Source organism: Danio aesculapii, chromosome 7 (genome assembly GCF_903798145.1).
Source record: "Danio aesculapii chromosome 7, fDanAes4.1, whole genome shotgun sequence".
Taxonomy (NCBI): Eukaryota; Metazoa; Chordata; class Actinopteri; order Cypriniformes; family Danionidae; genus Danio; species Danio aesculapii.
In genome coordinates, this window is record NC_079441.1 from 1,874,208 (window position 1) to 1,897,017 (window position 22,810).

The 22,810-nt window shown below is 33.9% G+C and overlaps 1 protein-coding gene across 1 annotated transcript in view; it reads left to right on the forward strand.

Moving 5' to 3' along the window:
- Positions 1-12,389: 12,389 nt before the first annotated feature.
- LOC130232573 (uncharacterized) overlaps positions 12,390-22,810 on the forward strand; it is a 44,516-nt gene continuing 34,095 nt past the window's right edge. The window contains exons 1-3 of the mRNA XM_056462552.1: positions 12,390-12,432; positions 12,540-12,822; positions 20,364-20,422. Coding sequence (XP_056318527.1) covers positions 12,390-12,432; positions 12,540-12,822; positions 20,364-20,422 — 385 coding nt within the window. The remainder of the gene's footprint in view (positions 12,433-12,539; positions 12,823-20,363; positions 20,423-22,810) is intronic.

Sequence of the window (22,810 nt, forward strand, 5' to 3'; positions counted from 1 at the left end):
AGCTCCTTCTCTGTCTGCCTGTCAGACTCTGTTGCAAACGCAGAGCGGGTGAGCTCATGGCCCCGCCCCCTTGTTACGTTGGGCGGGAAGCTGAAACTAATCTACATGTGAAGCAACACACCCCTAAATCAGCGAACTGTGGACACGCCCCCAACATGACACTTTTTAACACATTATAATAAACAATCTGAATTGTGTTTTAAACTGAACCTAAACTGGCACACTCAGAAGAACCATAATATTAATATTACATCATAAAAAAGAGGTCAACTATGTGCCCTTTAACAATGCTGTAAATTTAAATAGATTTGTTTAACATATTGTGCCATTTTGTTATCAGTGTAACATGTAATAAAATGATATTTGGCCTAAATGTATTGTGTATGTATTTCATTATACATTATATATTTTACACTTTATGAATGAGTAATTGCCATTAATAAATGTGAGTAAATGGTGATTTATTTGAATATATTATAAAAGCACATTTCACTAATAATATTAAATTCATCCTCTATCACTCAAAAAACTAGTCATTTTCACATGATTCATTCAAGTGGTTTTTGCTAAAAAAAATCAAGTTTCAAACTACTTAAATATAATATGTGCAATAGTGTTTAGTAAATAGCACATACAATTTTTTACAGTAGTTAATCAACCCATGCTAACGCAGGGAGAACAATCAAACTCCACACAGAAACCCCAACTGACCCAGCTGGGACTTGAATCAGTGACCTTATTGCTGTGAGGCCACAGTGCTAACCATTGAGCCACTGTGCTGCCCGCAATCTCATTTCCTTAGGCAGAATCAGTCCATTTAAATGATTACACTTTGTATTAGTCTTCTTCTCTCGGTTACGTTCACAGTTTGTGATGGCATACTGTCATAAAGGGAATTAATGAGCTCATATAGTGGGCAAATTCTGGAGTTTGTCAGTGTGGGGTGGGTCTTTTGAACCACATGAGCCCCCCTGGTTACAGGCCTGTATTGACTATCATTTATTACAGTACATTAATAAAATGCAGATCAACACAGCTCTGAAAGTGCATGAATGAAGCGCTTTTATCTTTGCTTTTTATTTTAGGAATGATTAATTCTGCTTTACATGTTCTGTGTGCTGCATGGCTGAATGCTGAATCTGGCTGCTTTACAAAGCAAATATGAAATCATTTGGATGCTCGTTTGCCTTTAACATGGCATTGTTTCTGATTTTAATCTGTCCTTAAATCTTGTGCACGGCTGATTTCAGTTCAGCAGCACGTTATTTATCAGTTTATTTGACGTTATTTTACATTTTAATGAAGTAAAAGGCCTAAAGGTCTCCTAAAATATTGTCGGTTTTAATGTCAGCATTAAATGTAGTCGAATCAGATTTCACAATTAAACTGATTGATATATTGTTTCTGGCATGCTGCTGTAAGAGACTTTGTGTTTCACTTCCAAATGAACTCTTTGTTTACCATGGTTTGATTTTAGATGTAGGCTACAATATAGTGTGACTGGATAAAGCAGAAGCTGGTCCCTTTATTTTATTAACTGAAAAAAATAAAAACATAATCCAGAAATCTGAAAGATGGCTTCTTGAATTGTCTTAAACCATGAATAACATTGTAGTTATTATGTTGTTTTGACACCTGAATGGACCTCTTTGCATGTGACCACCATGATGCAGTTTGTTCCTGTTTGACCATTGCCTGCATGACTCCCTTATATCCCGACTGTCACGATCACCAGCGATCATAACTCCCAGATCGCTGGATCTCACACACAAACACACATGGACTACAATTCCGCCATTAATGGACTACATATTCAGTCATGCCACACACATACTCACACCTGCTCCAAGTCTCTACTGATTACACTCGCACCACCTGAGGATCGTCAAGGACTGATTACAAACACCATTTAAGCAGCGCACACACTCATTCACATTGCAGAGTCTTGTTATCTGTATAGTGACATTTCAAAGCGTTCTCCTAGTCTTGTTCCTCTGTGTTTTGACCCTAGTCTTGTTTATTCTTATTGTCCTTGTCTGCCGCCTGCCTTCCGACCTCTCGCCTGTGTTTGACTACGATTCTGGACTGCCTTTAAAAATCATTAAAGTATTCTCCTTATTTTATATTTATTTATTTTTAGTTTATTTTCGCCTAATATAGCCCTTAATTTGGGTAAGAATAAAGTCTACAGACCATAATAGCATTGTATCGTGTAATTTTAATCGATCAAACTTTATTTTGGAGGTCATAAAATAAATATAGTAGGCTTTATTAAGAACATTTAGTTCAATCATTTCAATTATTAATTAAATTATTGGATTATTTGGTTTATAAATGTATATGTTAAACTATAAATGTATAAAGTTCATAAATTTATAAGATTTTTTGTTCAATTATTAGATTATTTAGTTTATAAATGTATTTAGTTTATAAATTTATAAGATTATTTAGTTAAATATTAGATTATTTAGTTTATAAATGTATTTAGTTTACAAATTTATAAGATTATTTAGTTAAATATTAGATTATTTAGTTTATAAATGTATTTAGTTTATAAATTTATAAGATTATTTAGTTAAATATTAGATTATTTAGTTTATAAATGTATTTAGTTTATAAATTTATAAGATTATTTAGTTAAATATTAGATTATTTAGTTTATAAATGTATTTAGTTTACAAATTTATAAGATTATTTAGTTAAATATTAGATTATTTAGTTTATAAATGTATTTAGTTTATAAATTTATAAGATTATTTAGTTAAATATTAGATTATTTAGTTTATAAATGTATTTAGTTTACAAATTTATAAGATTATTTAGTTAAATATTAGATTATTTAGTTTATAAATGTATTTAGTTTATAAATTTATAAGATTATTTAGTTAAATATTAGATTATTTAGTTTATAAATGTATTTAGTTTATAAATTTATAAGATTATTTAGTTAAATATTAGATTATTTAGTTTATAAATGTATTTAGTTTATAAATTTATAAGATTATTTAGTTAAATATTAGATTATTTAGTTTATAAATGTATTTAGTTTACAAATTTATAAGATTATTTAGTTAAATATTAGATTATTTAGTTTATAAATGTATTTAGTTTATAAATTTATAAGATTATTTAGTTAATTATTAGATTATTTAGTTTATAAATGTATTTAGTTTATAAATTTATAAGATTATTTAGTTAAATATTAGATTATTTAGTTTATAAATGTATTTAGTTTATAAATTTATAAGATTATTTAGTTAAATATTAGATTATTTAGTTTATAAATGTATTTAGTTTATAAATTTATAAGATTATTTAGTTAAATATTAGATTATTTAGTTTATAAATGTATTTAGTTTATAAATTTATAAGATTATTTAGTTAAATATTAGATTATTTAGTTTATAAATGTATTTAGTTTACAAATTTATAAGATTATTTAGTTAAATATTAGATTATTTAGTTTATAAATGCATTTAGTTTACAAATTTTTAAGATTATTTAGTTAAATATTAGATTATTTAGTTTATAAATGTATTTAGTTTACAAATTTATAAGATTATTTAGTTAAATATTAGATTATTTAGTTTATAAATGTATTTAGTTTACAAATTTATAAGATTATTTAGTTAAATATTAGATTATTTAGTTTATAAATGTATAAAGTTCAGAAATTTATAAGATTATTTAGTTAAATATTAGATTATTTAGTTTATAAATGTATTTAGTTCAGAAATTTATAAGATTATTTAGTTAAATATTAGATTATTTAGTTTATAAATGTATTTAGTTTATAAATTTATAAGATTATTTAGTTAAATATTAGATTATTTAGTTTATAAATGTATTTAGTTTATAAATTTATAAGATTATTTAGTTAAATATTAGATTATTTAGTTTATAAATGTATTTAGTTTACAAATTTATAAGATTATTTAGTTAAATCATTAGATTTAGTTTAGATTATTTAGTTTATAAATGTTTTTTTGTTTATAAATGTATAAGATTATTTAGTTTGTAAATGTTGCATGTTCTCTCCGTGTTGGTGTGGGTTTCCTCCGGGTGCTCCGGTTTCCCCCACAGTCCAAACACATGCGCTATATTGATCAACTAAATTGGCCGTAGTGTATGAGTGTGAATGCAAGAGTGTATGGGTGTTTTCCGGTGTTGGGTTGCAGCTGGAAGGGCATCCGCTGCATAAATTGGTGGTTCATTCTGCTGTGGCGTCCCCAGATTAATAAATGCACTTAGCTGAAAAGAAAATGAGTTTATAAATATATAAAGTTAATAAATTTAAAAGATTATTTAGTTAAATTATTAGATTATTTAGTTTATAAATCTACATGTTTATACATTTATTTAGTTTATAAATTTGTAAGATTTATTAATTAAATTATTAGATTAGTATTTTAATTATTCGATTATTTAGTTTATACATTTAAAAGTTAATTTATAAATGAATCTGGTTTATAAATTTATATGATTATTTATATAAACAATTAAGTTTTTCTTATTAAATTATTTATCAAGATTATATTATTACCCAACAATTTGTTTTTAGCCTAGGCATTTTTGTATTGAGCTGCATTATTTGCTTTGCTTAAAAATAGTTTTTATTTATTTATTTATTTATTTATTTATTTATTTATTTATTTATTTATTTATTTATTTATTTATTTATTTATTTATTTATTTATTTATTTGTTTATTTGTTTATTTGTTTATTTATTTCTGTATTTAATTTGTTACATGTTCGAAATAAAGTCTAAGGTCTATATTATTTCTACCAGTGTACAGTGTGGATCTGAAATGAACAAAATAAATAGTAATAATAAAGTACAGATCATAATAGCGAGTCATTTTATCATGCTTTCTGTTAAGATTTACTTTATTAGCCTTCTGTTTATATTTTTTAATCAGGCTACAATATTCTTTTAGCCTAAAAATTGTTTTCTATTTAGCTGTATTATATGCTTTACTTAAAAAAACAGTATTATGTTTATTTTATTTGATTGTTTACATGTTTCAAATAAAGTCTAAAGTCTGTATTATTTCTACCAATGTAAAAATAAAGTCTACAAATCATAATAGCAAGCGATTTTTATTATTCTGCTGTTGTATTTCTAGCAGTGTTCTGTGTGTGTGTGGATCTGAAATGAAACGCTCAGTTTGACTCCCAATTCAAATCTTCCTGTCGCATGACGTCACCGAGGAAAATACCCGTCATCTTCAGGAATAATGGTCAGATTTCACACTGATTTCACTTCATCATCCTGCCGACAGAAGCAGGTCGTGTAAAACAGGTCAGTTCAGCTATTTATTGGTTATAAAATAATGTCTGCATATTTAACTAATGACGAGTTTATAACATAAATATACCAATAATCATGTAAATATTAGCTAATACACTGTAAATAATGCTGGCTTCCACACTGACGATTTGTGTCATGAAGGAAATAAATTAACTTAATAGTTTTTGCAGATTTAAGTAGATTGAACATAAAACTATTAAGTTGTTACAGAAACACTGAGGAATTGTGTTAAATAAGTAGCTTGAACAAACAGTAAACGTCTTTTTCTGAGTGTAGGCCTAATTAATAATCATTAATTATGATGTAAAATGTTTTTGAGAAGACCTTTTTAAGCCAATATAAAATCTGAAATTAAACTTTAATTTAAAAAGCAGGAAATATATGAAGTAGAAGAACGTTTGAATGTCAAAAAACAAATATGATTGGGTCATTTGTTCTGTTTTTGAACCGTTAAAGGTTTTGCATGTCTTTAATGCGTTTAACATGAAAATATATGATAGTTAAAATAACTGTTATGTAAAATACTGAACGCTGAAACTGTCCCACGAGGATCTGAGAGGATGTAAAAAAAATGGGTATTTCAGTTTATCCTATTGGATCATTATGAATTCTTAAAGTTTAGTTTTACAGTAGATCTGGAAATATTCGCATAGAGGACAAAGTGAGATTTTATTCGTAACATGGAAGAGCATAAGTAATAATATTAATAAATAATAAAAAAAAAAAAATAAATAATGAAATAAAAAATGAGTTAAAGCCAAAATAAAACCATCTCGAGACTAAAATGAGGTTATAATGCGAGATTAAACTCGTTTGATTTCGAGAAAAGTCTAGATAAAAGTGTCGTGAATAAACTAGCTATTAAATTCTGAGAAGAAAATAATGAATTAACGTGAAAAACTTGTTGAATTTCGAGGAAAAGAGTCTAAATTTAACGTTGCAGCCTGATCTCACGAGGAAACGGGAGTATTTTACGTTTTGTCAGTTTAGTGGCTAATTCGTACGAGTTCAGTCGTACAAAATTGTACGGTTTTAAAAAGGAGGTGTGGCACTTAACCCCACCCCTAACCCCAACCGTCATTGGGGGATGAGCAAATCGTACTAAATTGTACAAATTAGATCGTACGAATTCATCCGAATTAGCCACTAAATCAAAAAGTTACGAATTGCCGTGAGATTGTGTTGAACGTTGAGAATAAACAACATTGGAGTTTAAAACATTTTATCTGGACTTTTTTTCTTGAAATTTAATGAGTTTAGCATTGAATTAGTATGAATTTAATCTCGAGATGGTTTTATTTTTTTATTGTTTGGCCCTAAATATTTTTTATTATTATTACTTGGACCTAATCCTCCTCCATATTACGTCCTTTTTAATTTTTGGGGAATTTCATTTAATACTCGAAACATTTTTTGGACTTTGTCAATTAATTCATTATTTTTTCACAAAATTATAAAAAAATGATAAAAATACTTTTTATAACTAACAATGTGTGTGTGCGCGTGTGCGTGTGCGCGTGTGCGCGTGCGCGTGCGTGCGTGCGTGTTTGTGCGTGTGTGTGTGTGTTCAGGCTGTTTAATGTAATCCACTTTATATGTTATAATCTTTGTTTTATTTCATATCTTTCTCCTCAATATTATACAGGCGACATTTCATAGCGGTTTGTCTGTGGGATGATGGAGATCATCGAGTGCTGCCTGCTTTTCTTAGGTAAACAAAGCCTTTCATTCATGAGAGAGTTAAAGCAATGCAACAGAAAATGAAATCATTTGGGTCACACTTTATAATAAGGTTTTGTTAATGTTTTTACTATGAATCGATAATTAATAATACACTTGCAAAGCATTTATTTATCATATTTCAAAATTGACTAAGGGATTATTAAAATACTAATGTATGCTTCTTAACGTTAGTTAATGCCATGTGAGTTAACCAGAACGAACAGCGAACATCTTTATATCCATTTGCTAACATTAACAAACATGAATAAATACTGTACAAATGTGCTGCTCACTTAGTAAATTCATTAAATAAGAATACAACCGTGTTGTAAAACGTGACCATGGTTTGATTGTCTGTTGAAGAAATTAAATATCTAATATTATTTATTAATGGTTTATATAAGATTGTGAAGTTACTTTAAGTCATACATATATCTTCAGGTATTTTTGCCTTTAGATTATAGGGTGTCATTTGCATTTGTACTTTGCATGTTGACTTTTGTACATCCCTAAATGATTTGTCAACATAAATCGGACTCTGACTGCTTTAAAAAACAAATCTAAGATCATTTGTATGCTTGTTTGCCTGCGCATGTTTATTTTTTGTCCCTTTATTGATTTGTCTATTATTCTGTGCAGGGTTGTTTTGTGGTCGAGCACAAGGAGATGGAAATCCAGGTCCAGACACTTTCTGATCTTTTTAAATTTGCAAACATACACATGTGCAACAGTATCGAAACATGCATTTTTGCATTCAAAATCAGTTATAAACAATTATATGACTAACTTAAGTACAAACCCAAATTATAGATGGGGCGGTTCTAGGATTTCATTCACTTCACCCTGCATTAATTTAACCTGTATGAATATTATACTCTTGTAAATAAAAACAACTACAAGTCATTGTTTATATTTTTTAAAATCTAACTTTCAATCAATGACTCAATAACTCACTCAAAAAACATCATGCTTCATTATAGATGACTTGAAGAATTATTCAGTGACGCAGTTTGATGGTTGTTTGTTGCCATCTACTGGCTTTATTTTGTAACTGCTACAAACTTCATTTCCAATTGGAGCATTACATTGCTTTTAAACTGGATTTTTAATCTTTGCCATAATTGTGTTTATATCTGATCTATAATCTGTTCTCCCAGTACTTCACATCAGGACTGACTGTATTCAAGTGTGCATGAATTAAACAAATACATATAAATTATTACAAAATATTATATATATATATATATAATATATATAATTAGTAACTAATTTCTAATAAGTGACTTCTTTTTATAAATTAGATTAGATTTTCATCATCTTTGACATGATGACAGCACATAATATTAGACTAGATATTCTTCAAGATACTAGTGTTCAGCTTAAAGTGACATTTAAAGGCTTAACTAGGGTAATTAGGGTAAAGTTAGGGTAATTAGGCAAGTCATTGTATAACAGTGGTTTGTTCTGGAGACAATCCAAAACTAATATTGCTGAAGGGGCTAATAATATTGACCTTAAAATGGCCTTAAAACGGTTGCACCAAATAATTAAAACAATTAAAAACGGCTTTTATTCTAGCGAAATAAAAGAGGCGAGACTGTGGTTAGCACAGTGGGAAATCACTGGAGCACCGGTTTGACACATAAATCTTCAATCAACAATAATTCCTTACACACTCTAAAAAACGTTGAGTTATTTATTTAACCCAATGGTTGAGTTAAAAATATTTGGTGCTTTGTTGGGTTATTTTAACATTTATTTGTTTATTTATATAATAACTCATCCAGTTGGGTTAAAATTTAGAATTTTAACAGTCAACTGATTTAACTGCGACAGAACAGCTGTATTAATATGTGCACGTAATGTTGTTTTTGCGTTATAAAGTTTATTTAGCTCTAACGCACTAATATTGTTGTTATTTTTTATCAAATATCCTCTCCGTGTCGTGTTTTTTATATCTGTTTCACCAGCACTCTTAATTATTGATGATACAAATGCACGCTTCATCTATATTAAATGGATAAAATGCCTTCTCTAGTTCCCATGTTCATCTCTACAGTTTTTTATTGGAGGAAATGATCCACATATTTGGGATATCCGGCCGTCATTCTAACCTTTAGAACCCAGCAGAGACATTTATTTATTTACACAGCCATAATTATAAAATTAATAGTAGTACTAGTGATAGTAATACCAGAATGGAAAAAATAACATTTAATCAAAATAACCCAATGCATTGGGATAAATTATATAACCCAATGCATTGGGTTAAAATAAGCTAAAGTTGGGAAGGTGCTATAATAACCTATAGTTGGGTTATACGTTGGGGTATTTTTAACCCAACTATTTTAACAGAGCATTTATATAGCACTTTTCTGGACTCTCAAAGCACTTTACACATTGGGTTGAATCATCCACCACCAGTGTGCAGCATCCACCTGGATGACGTGACGGCAGCCAAATTGCACCAGACTGCACACCACACACCAGCTGATTGGTGGAAAGGAGACAGTGATGAAGCCAATTATCATATAGGGAGGGTTAGGAGGCCATGATGGACAGAGGTCAGTGGGCAAATTAGGCCAGGATGCCGGGGTTAAACAAAGGACAGCCTTGGATTTTTAACAGTCGTAAAGAGTTAGGACCTCGGTTTAACATCTCATCCGAAAGACGGTGCTTGCTGACAGTATAGTGTCCCCTTCACTATACTGAGGCATTAGGACCCACACAGACTGCAGGTTTAGCGCCTCCTGCTGGCCTCACTAACACCACTTCCAACAGCAACCTAGCTTTCCCATGCAGTGTTTCCCCTACCATTATATTAGGGGGGCACCCCGCCCTCCAAACAGCTTTCCTCGCCCCCCTTGAAGTCAAGTTAATTGTATTTTCTATATAGTGCCAGATCACAACTTCTTGTAATAAAGTATTTAAATAATCTAAATAGCCATATGTGATATCTTATTTACACAACAGCATGTCATTTCTGTCTCACTGAGCAGTATAGAGTGCCCATCATTATACTTAAGACTAGGGATGCACCGATACCATTTTTTTGGAACCGATTCGATCTCGATACCAAAAATTCTGAGTATCGACCGATACAGATCCGATCCCGATACTTTGCTGTTTTTTATTTAATTTATTTTTAATTTAATTAATTTATTTTTTATTAACATAATACAGTTTCTATAGTTGTGGTGATAAACTCGAATAATATAGCTTCTTTAGTAAAAATAACAGACCTATAGGCCTACTGTATATGGCATATATGTATATTACACGTTTGGCACAATCTAACTAAACATGATGCTTGCTATAAACTATGGGATACATTATTTGAGCATTCATATGCCATTGATATGATCTGTTGTGGTCCAGCTTATGTTTCCTTTTTAATATTAGGGTATTTCTTTGAAATCTGTATACCCCAATCATTGGTAAAATAACCAGCCTTTTAGCAAAGCCTGATATTTTCCTGCAGGTTTGACGCAGACTAAACCAAACCGTCTGAAGTTAGTTTTACTTAATACACAATACCTCGCATAAACTCGCTGCAAGAGAGACGGAGAAACTGAAAGCATGTCTGAAAAATTATTATTTTTTGACTGAAAATTACCTTTTTGAAACGAATTTGGTTTGGTATAATTTGTTTGTTATTTTAATGTATTTCAATGGTCAGTTATCTACAAGAAGATTTGAGGTCAACTTCAAAACAAGGTCCGCCTATGCTTCAGTGCACAAACAGACAAACAGGTCTGTTAAATAAAATATTAATATATATAAATTGACAGTGAAATATTCAGTTTCAGAGACGCCTATATTAGGTTAAACAATTTTCTATTAATGACAATCCATATTGCGCAGTCAGTTTCACTTTTATTAATTTAATCAACTGCTCTGACCACAATGAGCCAGGGTTACAAACAATTCGCACCACTTAAAGTATTGCCCTCGGAAGAATAGCCTAAACTCAGTCAGAAGGATGAGAGAACAGAAACTTATTGTGGGAATAATCTTACGGAGCGGCGCATGTCGCGTCTGCACACCTGGTGCCTGACTGAAGCGATTGACACACACTGCGCAGCTCTTCCAAAACAGCAGCACAAAGGGGAGAAATCAGTGCGTTGAGGATCTGTCCAATGTTTTATTGAGCCTTTTCTGATTTAATGTTTCAGGTAGGCCTACTTTGTGTGTGAAGAGAAGGTAATAACCCTTTCTACTCAAGTGTTGCGAACGCGATCATACTCTAACAGACACAGCGCAACAGAAACAGCAATGAACTCCTTGTTTCAGGTCAAAATGAACCCATTTAATGCAAAACCAAATGCATTTCTCTACCGATTACTTATATTAACAGGAACAATTAGTCTTGGAGTGAGTATTTCGTGTTGTCATGAACGCAATACGCAGTTTGAATTGTGAATGAATGGAGAATGATTGACACTGAACTGAACATGAATTTAACCATGTGAATATTCATCTGTGCATCACATTAAACTATAAAATGGCTTTAAAACATTTAGGATATAGTATGTCTACATGATGACTTTCTAGTGCCTTTTAATAGGCTATCTTCGTGGCTTTTGTTGGCTTATAAATTACACAGAATATAGTGCAAGATCGGATTTGAATCTGTACCAGCTGGCCGATACCCGATCCAGTGAAAACAGGCAGTATCGAATTAATATCCGATTGTATTGGTATCGGCACATCCCAACTCAGGACCCGCACAAACCTCAGGTTGAGCGCCCCCTGCTGCTCTCACTAACACCACTTCCAATAGCAACCTAGCTTTCCCATGTGGTCTCCCATTCAAGTGCTGACCAGGCACAGCCCTGCTTAGCTTCAGCGAGCGACCATGTGAGAGTTGCAGAGAGTTAGCTGCCGGCAATCTGCGAACCTTATTAAAAAAAAGGTGCAGGTCTGTTTACAGCTTTCTAGTGTCATTATTTAATCAAAAATCTTTATAATCATAACTTTATTCGTTCATTCATTTTCCTGCAGTTTAGTTGCCACAGCGGACTGAACTGTCAAGCATATATTTTACTCAGCAGATGCCCTTCCAGCCGCAACCCAGTACTGGAAAACACAGCCAATTTAGTTGATCAATTCCCCTATAGCGCATGTGTTTGGACCGCAGGGGGCGACCCAGAGCACCCAGAGGAAACCCACGCCAACACGGGGAGAACATGCAAACTCCACACAGAAAAACCAACTGACCCAGCCGTGACTCGAACCAGCTACCTTCTTGCTGTGAGGCGACAGTGCTAACCACTAAGCCACTGTGCCACCTAAAATCATACGTTTTAAAATACATTTTGTCAGGTTAATAGTTGATGGCATCACCAGGCTGAAATGACAGACAGGCCCAGAACTGCCCCTCAACTACACTTGTTTGGTCACACTTTACAATAAGCTTGTATTAGTTAATGAACCTCTTTTTTTCATTTTTTTTAAACTGCAGTTTTTAGCTTTTACAAATGAGCGTGTTTCTTTTTTCTTCAGTGAATTTGGCACAGAAAGCCAAAGCCTCTCAGGTCAGCACAGTCAGCTCTCTGTGGGTCGCGAACAATGCCATCGACGGAGGCAAGAATTTCTCCACATTATCAACTACATGCGCTGCTACTACCTGGGAGTATTTACCCTGGCTTAAGGTGGATCTGCAGGCTGTCTATCAAGTGAGCACTGCCACGGTCACTTACAGAGAAGACAGCTTTCCAGACAAGATAAAATCAGTCACGGTGAACTTCGGAAGCTCTCTAGACTTCGATGGCTACAGCAATCCCAAGTAAGAGCTTCAGATGTGTGCACTGTAAAAATCCCACGATTTTCCAGCCTGATCTCACGAGAAAACTTAAGTATTTTACGTTTTGACAGTTTAGTGGCTAATTCGTATGAATTCGTACGAGTTCAGTCGTACGAAATTGTACGATTTGAAAAAGGAGGCGTGGCACCTAACCCCACCCCTAAACCCAACCGTCATTGGCGGATGAGCAAATCGTACTAAATTGTACGAATTAGATCGTACGAATTAGCCACTAAATCAAAAAGTTACGAATTGCCGTGAGATTGTGTTGGATTTTCATGATCAAAAACTGTAAATATTCTACAGCAGAGATGGGGGACTCGAGTCACATGACATGACTCGAATCAGACTTAAGCTGCGGTGACACTTGAGTTTGAGCCTGCGAAATTCTGTCGTACGGCGCTGTGAAAAGGGGCGGGATTAAACAAGATGATTAGACATTAAAAAAGCGAGCGATTGCTCCATGTTTTAAATTTCTGTCCAGAGAGAGAGAGGGGGGGGGGGGGGGTTGTTGTTCTTTTGTTTTATTTTAATTAGAAATAAATTCTACTTTACCCTGCACTTGGGTCCTCGCCCCTTTTTCCCCTCACCGACCGTGACACTTCGGTGCTATGTGTCGACGCATTAACCACTAGGCTATTGGCACCTACAAAATTAGGTAACTTTAAGTAATTTGTAGATTAGTGTTTATTGGAAATGCAACCCATACTGAACTGGATCAATTCATCAGAACGATTCATTTGGTCTTTACCTGTGCGAGCCACCCGGTATATTAACGGCCATCCAAGTATATTTAGTGACACGTTTTTTTTATTACTATTATTATCATTCTTCTACACTATTTTATTTCCGCCTACTTTAATCAAATATCCATGATTGATGTAGTGGAAAATCCTCTCTCGTTTAGTTCTGTGCACGCGTGAACTGACCGGTCTGCACCCCCGCACAGCAGACCCACAGAGACGTGCCTTTTTGGCTCTTAAAAAAAATGAGGTTTTTGCTTTCTAAAGCTGTTGTTCATTTATTGTATGCATTTTAGCATTATTAAGCCTACTTTCGCTTGGCTTTGCAGCTGACTGCGCGCATAGTAGCGAGAGAAACATTCAATAATTCATTCTTGAATCTAAACGACTCAGAAAACCTTTACTCTATAGTCGGAGAGGAGGAAATGACTGGTCTAAACTGGCTGCAAAATATACCTACACCATTAGTAATGGTTAATCAACACATTTGCCTTATTTAAATAATCTATGATCATTTTTAGAGATATTCTGTTTTTATTCCTTTTTCTGTCATTTATCTCTCATTTGCTGTATATTTTATTAATTTGATGATGTCATTAGGCTATAATATATAGGCTATTTCATATACTTATCTAAAACGCTTTGGCATTCAAGTTTGCTGTGAACTTAAAAGAAAGAGAAGCAGATTTGACCTGTCAGCGGTGCACATGGCTCCTGAATAGCATAAAGGTAAGAGAAAGCGGATGTCTTTTATAACAGTTTTTTTACTTTAACCCATTGAAAATAAACAGTGTATTACAGTGTCATAATAAATTAAATTATTGTTAAAAATGTAATTATGTTTTGTTTGTTGCATATAGTTAACTACGTAATGGTGCGTTAATGGTGTGTTTCAATCCGGCTACCACCACAAGTATACCACAAGTATATTACAAACCTGTGGGAAGCACTGATAGTCTTGTATTCATATGCTAATGTTTAACGTTTGACATGTTAGGGGTTAAGTTTAATTGTTTTGTGAGTAAGGGTCTCATTTAATTAATAGTATGATAATTGCAGGGCTTTGAAATAAGCACACACATTCCCCTAAGCAGAAAGCCATCTGCTTCACTAGTGATGAACGTGTCATTTCAAATCACAGTTTATGTATATATATATATATGTATATGTGTATATATATATATGTATGTGTATATATATATATGTATATATATATATATATCTATATATATATATGTATGTGTATATATATGTATGTGTATATATATGTATATGTATAAAATTTTATAACTTGATTGACTTGACTTGACTTGACTTTACGTGACTTGAAATAAGCAGTGACTTGACTTGACTCGAGTCTGACAAAAATTGACTTGACTTGCTTGAGACTTGAAGGTTATGACTTGAGACTTGCTTGTGACTTGCTCATCTGTGACTTACTCCCACCTCTGTTCTACAGTATAAACCTGTAACCTGGTTTACAGTATGTTAAGAATAACCATATATACAGACTTTCCCCGATTTCCCTGCATTATTTTTGTTGACATTACTGTTTCTTTTTAGTATTTTTTAATATTTCTAATGTTGATAAATAATGTTTATTGGATTATTTTAATTTTAGGTGCGTTGCCATGATGGTGTTTAGTAGTTGTGTGGATTAAAATGACATTAATACGTTTCTCTGCTTGTGAAGTTTGTTTATAAACTAATTTCGAGAGGATCACGTGCTTATGATTGATCACGGCTGATCCCGTATTAGCAAAATTATGATTCATCAAGTCATCTTCGTTTTAAAGAATCCCCCTTTCCTCCCCTACTCCTCCGTTCCTAGATGGGTGGCACAGTGGTGGTTAGCACTGTTGCCCCACAGCAAGAACGTCACTGGTTCTACTCCTTACCAAGCCAGCCTACATTTCTGTGTGGAATTTACACATTCTCCCTGTGGACACGTGGTTTCCCCCGGTTTTCTCCCACCGTCCAAAAATACGCAACTTAAATTAATTGACTAATCCAAATCAGCACTATATACAAGCTCCTATAGGTAGTTATATCGTCATAACAATCCCTATGCTCACTAGCTTCAGTGACAGCAGAGTAGTTCTCGAGATTGACCTAAGCTCAAATTCCCCTTTCACCCTGCAAACGGGAGGGAGCCCCATGCTCGAAGATCTTATGAGCTCAGGGCTCTCTCCCGGGACAGCATGCCAAACAAGATTTATAATCAATCATTAGCTAAGTGTGAACTGTTGAAGTGGAAAAGATGTTTGTGATGAGCTTTATATTCGCTATATGACTTTCTCATCCACACATGCTTCTAGTTATTGTCTGTGTAATGTGTCTGTGTAATTTCTCTTTGGACTCTGAAACGCCCCCATAATGTTGTGTGCATTGCAATATTTTAAGAAAAACTGTGCTATTTCCAACATAGGCTCATTCTGAAAACGTACCCCTGTATACATTTCTGGAGATCACGAATTATGCAGCCTGAAGTATGTTTGGCTGCATTTCGTCTTTAAAACGAATGCTATGGGGCGTTATGGCACCATTCCTAAAAAACAGCCAAAAAATTTAATAAACAAGTGAATAACAGGGTAAGACTGTGGTAAAACCTGAAAATGTGGTAAAAATCAGGTGATCAGGTGATTTTTCTGGATTGCTTTTTAAAACTGTCAGTTGGGTTTAGGGAAGTGGGTGATCGGGTCAATTGGTGCTTTTGAAAACACTATTGGTTTGGTTTAGGGAAGGGGGAGAGTGGGTCAGTCGATCAGTCAGTCATTCTGTCAGTCAGTCAGTCAGTAGACAGCAGTCTCTGGTGGATTTACGTGAGAACAGCTGGCGGGAATGGCACTCGTGAGAGAAATTTGAGATCTGAAAAAGCGTACACAGCAGGATGCTGGATTCGTGAAAACTAAAACTGCAAAAAAAAAAAACGTAGCTCCTAGGACGTATTTGGCGCTCTCCAGAAATTTATATAGCGGTACATTTTCAGAATGAGCATGAGTTGGCTATTACTCGGTTCATTAAACCTTTACTCATAATTAAGTAGTAAACTAAAAATGTGTTTGTATTGCTCCACGGATGATTTGTTCAGACCAGTGTAGAGAACATTACAATAGTCCAGCCATGAAGAGATGAAGGCATGGACAAGCATCTCCATCTCTTCTATTGATACCATATTTTTGCAATGTTCCTACGATTGAAAAAAACGTGTGGGAACAACAGACTTAACATGACTATTAAAACACAGAGCTCTATCTAAAATGACACTCAGATTTCTACTGCAATTTAAGGATGGACAGGAATACTTGGGGTGACGCTCTCTGGAGCAAAAATCAACATCAGTTTCATTAGAATTAAGTTGCAGAAAATAGTCAGCCGTCCATTTATTAATTTTTTTTTTTAAATAATTATCTTTTAGGGGTTTCAGCTTTATTGGGATAGGACAGTGGAGATTTTACAGACAGGAAAGTGTGGAGAGCAGAGATAGGGGAAGGATCGGCAAAGGACCTCAAGCCAGGAATCAAACTCAGGTCGCCATGAGCACCTTGGTGCTGTGTCGACGCACTTACCACTAGGCTATTGGCGCCAACAAGTCAGCCATGTATTTGTCAATGGAGAGTAAACGATCCTGCCAGAAGGACAGTTCATCTCGTCTGTCAGGGCTAAAAGTAAATTACAATTGCATAATCATCAGCATAAGCAACTTTATTATAACTTTAAAACTACTGATAATCTTGCTTAGAGGAAGCATGTCCAAAATAAAAAACAGAAGAGGGCCTAACACAGAACCATGAGGCACACCACAGGACAAAAAAACTACTGTAGATAGAAAGATAACCAATCCAGAGATGTCCCAGTGATGACCACAAGACAATGTAGTCTCTTAGGGTGTTTCCACATCTAGTTTTAACCCCTTCAAACGCTCTCGGAGCAGTTCAGCGTGTATGTGTAAACAAACCAAGTGGTCTCAAACTCAATTCCTGGAGGACCACAGCTCTGCACAGTTTAGCTGCAACCACCTTCAACTCACACTTGCTTAATAGTCTCTAGTAGTCTTGAACACCTTGATTAACTGGATCAGCTGGGTTTTGATTAGGGTTGGAGCAAAACTGTGCAGAGCTGCGGCCCTCCAGGAATTAAGTTTGAGACCTTTGCACTAAACGAACCCAAAAGGGTGGGGGTGGTCTGAGTATATGGAGCCAGATCAGTCTCAAAAACAACACATTTACATATACATACATTTTTGAGACTGATCTGGCTCCACATGAGTACGATTTGTTTGCTGGTCTGTTTGTGGTTCAGTTTTTTCATGACGTGAAGGCAAGGCAAGGCAAGTTTATTTCTATAGGACATTTCATACACAGTGGCAATTCAAAGTGCTTTACATAAACAGGAATAAAAAAGACAAGTATAAGAACATAAAAAAATAATAATTAAAAAAAACAAACAATAAAGTGATTAAAAACAGATTAAAATGTGTTAAAACAGGTTATAAAAGAATAAAAAGAAAAGAAAAGAAAGACACAATAGTGAGATCTGTTGGAAGTAGCACAGTGCTCATTCAGTAAAGGCACAGCTAAACAGATGTGTGTTCAGTCTTGATGTGAATGTGCCTAATGTTGGAGCACATCTGATCATTTCTGGAAGCTGATTTATAGCAGTAGGTGGCGCTGTTAGTAGCTGAAAGCTGATTCACCCTGCTCTGACTGAACTCTTGGAGTTTCTAGTTTATATGATACTAAAGCTCTGTTAGGTTTGTATTCAGTGAGCATATCTGTAATGTATTGAGCTCCTAGGCCATTCAGTGATTTATAGACCAGTAATAATACTTTAAAATCTATTCTGAATGTAACTGGGAGCCAGTGTAAAGACCTGAGGACAGGTGTGATGTGATTTCCTGATTTCCTGTTTTTTGTCAGAATCCTGGCAACAGCGTTCTGGATGAGCTGCAACTGTCTGACTGTCTTTTTTGGAAGGCCAGTGAGGAGGCCGTTACAGTAATCCACCCTGCTGCTGATAAAAGCATGAACTAGTTTCTCTGAGTCCTCACTGGAAACAGTGAGGATGTCACCGTACCTCGCGTTCTTGCTCTCTTCTCCTGCCTTGCATTACAGATGATCTCTTTTTACCTGCTTTTATTTGCAGTCACTGGTGTACTGGTCATTTCAGCTAATTCTTTCCACCTGCCTTTTATTCCCTTTTTTTCCTATTTATAGCACGTCATTTCCCTTCATGTTTGTCAGTATGTTGTCGCTTGTGTGTCTGTGCGAAGCATTCGGTTACTCACCTTGTATTTGTGTCCAGTACTGCCAGTGAGCGAGCGTCCCGTTGTTCTGGGATTTTCCTTGATGCTTCCTCAGCGTTCCTCAACTTTGGTTTTGTTGCTTTTTCTGAGACCCGCTTCTTAAATAAAGACTTTGTTTTTCTGAACTTGAGTTCACCTCTTCATTGCTCGTGACAGAGGACTCTTTGTGAAAACAAAGAGATCCCAGTCCGCGTACAGTACGTCACTGTGTAGATACAAAGAAGTAATGATAGTAATTTTAAATTGCTCATACTATTTATTTACAATACAGTGTGTGCAGTAATATTCTCTGTCTTTTAGTAGATCTATTACATGAGAGACTTGCTTTGTTTACCAAATAAGTAGATCTAATTGGATTTGCATTTTTCACATTAATTGAAGGATTAAAATATTACAAAACATATTATTTTCTGGCCTACATAAATATAAAAACCATACTTTATGCCTTTTCATGCCTTCATCTCGGGGGGCTTTTTCAGTTTATTCATGACAATTTGCTTTTGTATAATGTTGTTATTATTATTAGCAGTATTATTTATTATATGCATATTTATATTTGTTTTATTAAAAACAAGCTTAGATTTGTCCACCTGTGGGGTTTTAGACCATATGGGGCATAGCATGTGTATTTGGATATTGGATATTTGGTTTTTTGAACACACTTCGTTATTATTGTTCATTCATTCCTTTGCTGGGAATTAGAACTGAATGTAGAAATAGTTTTGAAACAAATCTTTGTGCTTAATAAACGAAATTATGTATAGGCTAATGGATGTCTGTGAGTACAACATGTTTCCCTATCCATGAGAGTGAAAGTGAAAGTAAAGAATGAGGAGGCTCATCTCTCATTCTTGCGCTGCAGATGCTCTGTTTAGCTGTTTTCTCGCTAGTGAAGCGTTCCGTTTTTACACTTACAAAGTCTGTCAAGTAAATAGCAAATGCACCATGGCGCGACGCAACTGACTCTTAAAGGGAATGGGAGATGAGACTCTGATTGGTTTATTCTCAAAACACACCTATAACTCATGAAGAGAATAAGCTCAACCCTGTTAGACCATGCGCCACAGCGCAAAGTGGATTTTTCCGTTCTTAAATTAGCAAAAGTGGATTCTGACACGTCCTTTGCACTTTGTGCATGGATCGTTAAAATAGAGCCCTTTTTGTTTTTATATCACTCCAATATGACACACTATACCTGCACACAGTTCAGTCCAAACAGCTTTTTTCATCATATGTGCCCTTTAAATGAACTCGATGAGTGAAAACACCCTTAATTAAAGCTCAGTGATCGACAGTATCAAAAGTACATTAAGATCCAGCAAAACCAGCAGAGGATTCTCCTGCTTCGGTTTTTGTTTTATTTTTATTTATTTTGGTTAGTTATTATTATTTTGTTATTAGTGTGATTTGTCTCAGTATTCTTCCCACTATAATGAAGACAGTGTTGATTAAGTGTGTGTTTTGCGGTTTTGTAGGTGTACCGTGACCACCACTGACAAAACCTCCAGCACCGTCACCTACTCCTGTGGAAACCGTAAGGGACAATACTTTATAATCTGGGGATTTATGGGAATGCTCTCTGTGTGTGAGGTGGAACTATACGAGACAGGTGATCATACCAGAAGATCATTCCTTCATTTTGGCTTTTTATTGTCTTTCAGTGGTTAGTGATTCTGTTTTTTCCTTTACAGATCAGCAGCCCCTGCCGGTTGTCTGTGAGTGTTTGAGAAAAGTGTCTTGTATTCACACCAACAGGCAGGGTTGCCAGGTTTTCACAACACATCTGCTCAAAACTATTACAATAATATCACAACTCTAAATTTGGCACCGCCTGTGGTAGATGAAGTACACAAATTAGGCACTTGAGTAAAAGGAGACTAACTCACTTTCCTTCGGCTTACTCCCTGCTTAATCATGTGCTACCACAATGGAATGAACCGCTAAGTAAAAGTGCATACTGTATTATTTAATAATAAACATTACTCAGGTAGAAGTATGATGGCAGAAGTGTCGAGTCCAAAATTACTTGATTTTAAATGTTCTGATAAGAGCAATAGTATTTACTGTTGAAGTGTGTTTGGTAAGTTACTCAACAAAGTAATTGATTACAAATTATTACGAATTGCTACTTGAAAATTGTAATCTGATTACATTTCTAATTACTGCATGTCAAAAAGTGGCCAGATTACTAATAACTTTACTTTCAAGTTACTTTGAAACTTAAAAAGGCTAAAATTTAAAATCAAAATTGTAGTTCTTTCGTTAATTTAATATAGACTGAAAAATTTGACACTTGAATTAAAATATGAATATTACTCCAATAGAAGTATACTCTTAGTTCTCCATATCAATATTAATAAAGTCAAAATAAAAACTTACTGATGAACAGCGTTTCAAAAAAAGGAATAAATTAAATTAATTTATATTAAAAAATTAAAAATAAATAATTCATTACTACTTGAAAATTGTAATCTGATTACATTACTAATTACTGCATGTAAAAAGCACTACTATTACTATTAAGGCTGGTTTATACTTCTGCGTGGAGAGATCAGCGTGATCCACGACACCTGCCTTGCGCTTATACTTCTGCATGCTGTTTGTGCTGCTCTGCAATAACTCTAACGAAACACTAGCTGGCAGCAGGTGTTTATGTTACTCTGTGTCGAGTTTCTGAACGCCACCTTAATGTACAAGTAGCTAAAACTCGCTCATTCTGAGGTGGGAATCAGCGGACGTGCAACATCAATAATTATAAGGTAAACACAAAACATCTGGGGTCTGTTCTTCGTACGTGGATTACTCAATTAGCTAGATTTGGATATTGACGATTTGACACAACCCAGAATCGTTTCGTTCTTCAAAACACATCTGAGACTTCCACAGAAATTAGTCCAAGGCACTCGGAAATTGTGGAAAATTTAAAAAGCCTTTATTCACATGGCTTAATCTTAAAAGAAACAAGGTTTCTAGGTTTCTTTTAAGATTAAGCCATGAGAATAAAGGCTTTTTAAATTTTCCACAATTTCCGAGTGCCTTGGACTACTTTCTGTTGATGTTTTGATGAATCCCTCACCCAAAGAGCACCGACCAAATATTTGAGTTACCCCTGAGCGCTTTTTGTTTGTTTTTCTCATCTGAGACTTGTTGTCATTCCAACAATTCAGGGTCCGTTCTTCGTACGTGGATTACTCAGTTAGCTGGATTTGGTTGTTGACGATTTGACCTGGTCCAGGATCGTTTTGTTCTTCAAAACTCATGCGAGAGTTGTTGTCATAGCAAGGGTTCTGGTAGCTCAAACCTGCTCGGGAGCAGGTTTATTTTATATGTACAGGATTAGATCAGCTCATTTCAAGCAAAGGTAAAACTGAAAGTATGTACCGAATGCTGATATTTTCTTACAGTAGTAACCTATAGATTATGTACACTTGGTAAAATAGTAAAAAAAAGTTAGTATATACACATTTATAATTTATAATAATTAATATTATTTAACATTAAATAATTAATAATATTTATGTATATATACATATATGTTTAAAAAAATATATATAAATAAAACTTATACAATCTACACCCTGAAATAAAAGTACAAAAACGCAGTGGTTCTCCCCAAGGGAATGAAGGAGAACGTTTATTAATATGGATTTTTTCAGACACATACTGTTTTAAGGTACTGATCCAGCTTTAGTATAGTTTCTGTATGATAATAGACATCATGCACAATATTCAACTGTTTTTTTGTTTGTTTGTTTTTATTAAGGAATAATAATTTATGCAGTCATGCACATTTTTTTGACAGCTAATATGTCTGTGATTCAAAAGTTGCAGACATTTACGCCGATTAAGAAATAAAATAGGCCTAGGCTGCTACAGTAAAAAAAATCAGATCTAAAATGTGAAACGAAATAAATTGCTAATT